Here is a 2,706-nt window from a genome sequence, read left to right as displayed (position 1 = left end):
AAAGCACCACCCCCCCCCCCCCCCCCAGCCAGTCAGTCAGTGACCAGGGGGTCCCCCCAGCCAATTGCGCTGGCCCAGAAGTGCCAGGGGCACTTCTCCTGGCACCCCCACTCCTTGACTGGTGCTCTCAGGATGAGCATAAGTGCTTCCGCGTGCCCCCCTGCCCATAACCTAAGTGGGGAACACTGGCTGTCAAGGGGAGCACCAGCTCTCAGGGGGTGCACATGCACCTCCATGCCCCCCTATGCATTGCCACAGAGCCTCCCAAATTATTATTTTTTTTTATATGAGAGTCTTCTTGTAAGACATTCAGCTTCTCTGAGAATTTAAGTGTTTATACTGTATTAAGGCAATTTTTATTTAACTAAAAATCAAGGTTCTGACCCATGCCTGTAGGGAACAACTTCACAACCAAATCAAACTACAGAACTCTGGCTAGCATTATGTTTTACATGCACTTTTAAAGAACAGAGTATTTCCCTTAAAAAAAAACCTGAACTTTTTTCAATTCAGATGTGATCTACTTGAGGATGGTCCTGCTTTGAGCAAGGGATTGGATTTGATGACCTCCTGAGGTCCCTTCCAACCATCACTTTCTATGATTCTATAATCCAGCTCCCCCTTTAAAACAAACTGAAAGCTCTGCAGTATGCTCAGAAACCTAGCATAACCTAGACTCAAGGCCAAGGAAGAAAGCCTTTCAGATTCCAAAGCTTCTCAAAGAAAACCTTGCCCAAGTGCCTCCAGATACTAATTCTGGTAGTCGCTTTCACCAAACAAATCCTAAACGCATTAGTTTGACAGTTTCAAGTCACGCAGATTTCTCCTACCTCTAACAACCTGAAGTTGTTGCTGCTAGTTTCTTTGTTTCCTTCCCTCTGCTTTAATGTTTGAGATAGGATTCTGATATCCAATGCTTCTCTAAACTAGGCATTTGCACAGACCCTTTGTTTCTACAGCTTTTAGCTTAATAGCTCCTATCTTTTGCTGTCAGTAAATGAATTACTGTGAGCTGAACAGCAAATCAGTTCATATTCCCATCTTTTCAGCAGCATAGAGCTGGGATGTCAAAGATACAGCACAAGAGATTTGGCCCAAAGGGCTGGACATTTGGCAACAGAAGAGGTTATGGTTTTCAGAACTGCAGCAGCTGCAATTGCTAACAATGCTGTTACATATCCAGCCTTGTAGGGGGTCACATTAGTATGACAGTCTGACATTAACTCAAATCTCAGCTTCTGAACAGTACTGAAGACTATTCAGTGGGAGATGCACCAACCACTAGGTCATTTTCAATAGCGATTCAGAGAGATGCATCACTAAGCCACTCTTATCACCATTTTTTTCTCTACTATATATTTAGTGGGATATGGTCCGTGGTCTCAAACTTCCTTTTATCACCTTATCAGAGTGTAAGGTATTTCCAAATGGGCAAATCTCCTATTAGACCAGGTTTTGGTTCTTACTGAGAGCTTTAGAATACCACAATAGATTGCTTAGTATCTAGCAAAGTTAAAAACGCATAGCACATGAAAACATGCTCCTTACTTCAAAGAAACAACCGAGCACACCAAGGAATTATGGTCCTAATAAAGAGGCTTACCCATATATGAAAATTCATTTTTGCTTTCAGAAGATGAGTCTTTTCTTTCAGAAGGAGCCAAGCATGCTTCATTGCACTTTGCACGCTTTGCCTTCTGCTCTTCCTCAGAAGATGGCTCATATGGTCTTTTGCACGTGCTGCAACTGTGACTTGCACTTTCTAGGTAATTTGCAGAGCTATCATGTTCCCATCCCACATGTAAAGACTTACTCGAGCCTTAGGAAGAAACAACTTTGTGTTTTTGTAGAATTTTAAACATCCACTTACAGTGCTATATTTTGTTGTTTTATTAGGTAAAGCGTTATGATAGTAGTAACATGTTAACATTTGACTGCCTCCTTTGAATCTCCAGCTTTCTTCCACAGACCAAAGCAAAACAAATAAGGCATCATTAATAGTTATGAAAGTAAAGAAACCCACACGTCAAAATTCCTACAATCCCTTTCCACGTGCTGTATGCATGTAATATTCTTTAGGTTTTGTTAAGTGCAAAGTTTTTCCTGTTACAACTTTGTCTCTAGCTTATTCAAATTCCTCCATTTTCCCCGATTTCTTAACTGCCTGACCTGGGACACACTGGCTTCAGGCTACAACCTGGCGCAGGTGCAAGCCACCTGCTATGATCCCAGGGGGTTGTCAGATGCTGCTCAATGCCAGTGCTGTGAAGTGCAGAGGCACTACCAAGGCATCTACGAGACAAAAACCGTGGGGACAGTGCAAAGGCATGGGTCCCGTGTGGCCTCTCCAGCACTTTGCAACCAGTGGCTTCTTCACTTTGCTCCCAGCCCAGAACAGCACAGGGACCACGAGCGGCTTGCAGCGCAGCCCTGCAGGACTCCGACTTGGGGCCGGGGCTTCTCAGTAATGCTCTGCAACGCGGTGGGGTCCCTGGGCACTCCACCCCACTGCCCCCGCCGCCTGCCCCAGCTGGTACCTGGCAAGGGGGCCAAGAGTGGCTGTGCTGCACTGCCCACGAAGGCCCAGGCATCCTCCTCCCTGGCGAACTTCTTGAAGCGGGCGGCCGGGTACTTGTCCACCTGCTCGCGGCACTCTCCCCTGCAACACAGCGCCGTCAGGGAGAGGGCGAAAGGCGGCGGGGGGGG

General features: G+C 46.2%; 1 protein-coding gene across 1 annotated transcript in view; it reads right to left on the bottom strand.

Annotated features, from left to right (window-relative positions):
• RNASEH1 (ribonuclease H1) overlaps positions 1–2,706 on the bottom strand; it is a 20,808-nt gene that overhangs the window by 13,117 nt on the left and 4,985 nt on the right. The window contains exons 3-4 of the mRNA XM_025216209.1: positions 2,538–2,702; positions 1,604–1,819 (exon numbers count right to left, since the gene is read on the bottom strand). Coding sequence (XP_025071994.1) covers positions 1,604–1,819; positions 2,538–2,702 — 381 coding nt within the window. The remainder of the gene's footprint in view (positions 1–1,603; positions 1,820–2,537; positions 2,703–2,706) is intronic.

Source organism: Alligator sinensis, unplaced genomic scaffold (assembly GCF_000455745.1).
Source record: "Alligator sinensis unplaced genomic scaffold, ASM45574v1 scaffold2_1, whole genome shotgun sequence".
Lineage (NCBI taxonomy): Eukaryota > Metazoa > Chordata > Crocodylia > Alligatoridae > Alligator > Alligator sinensis.
This window is presented reverse-complemented; position numbering and strand designations above follow the sequence as displayed.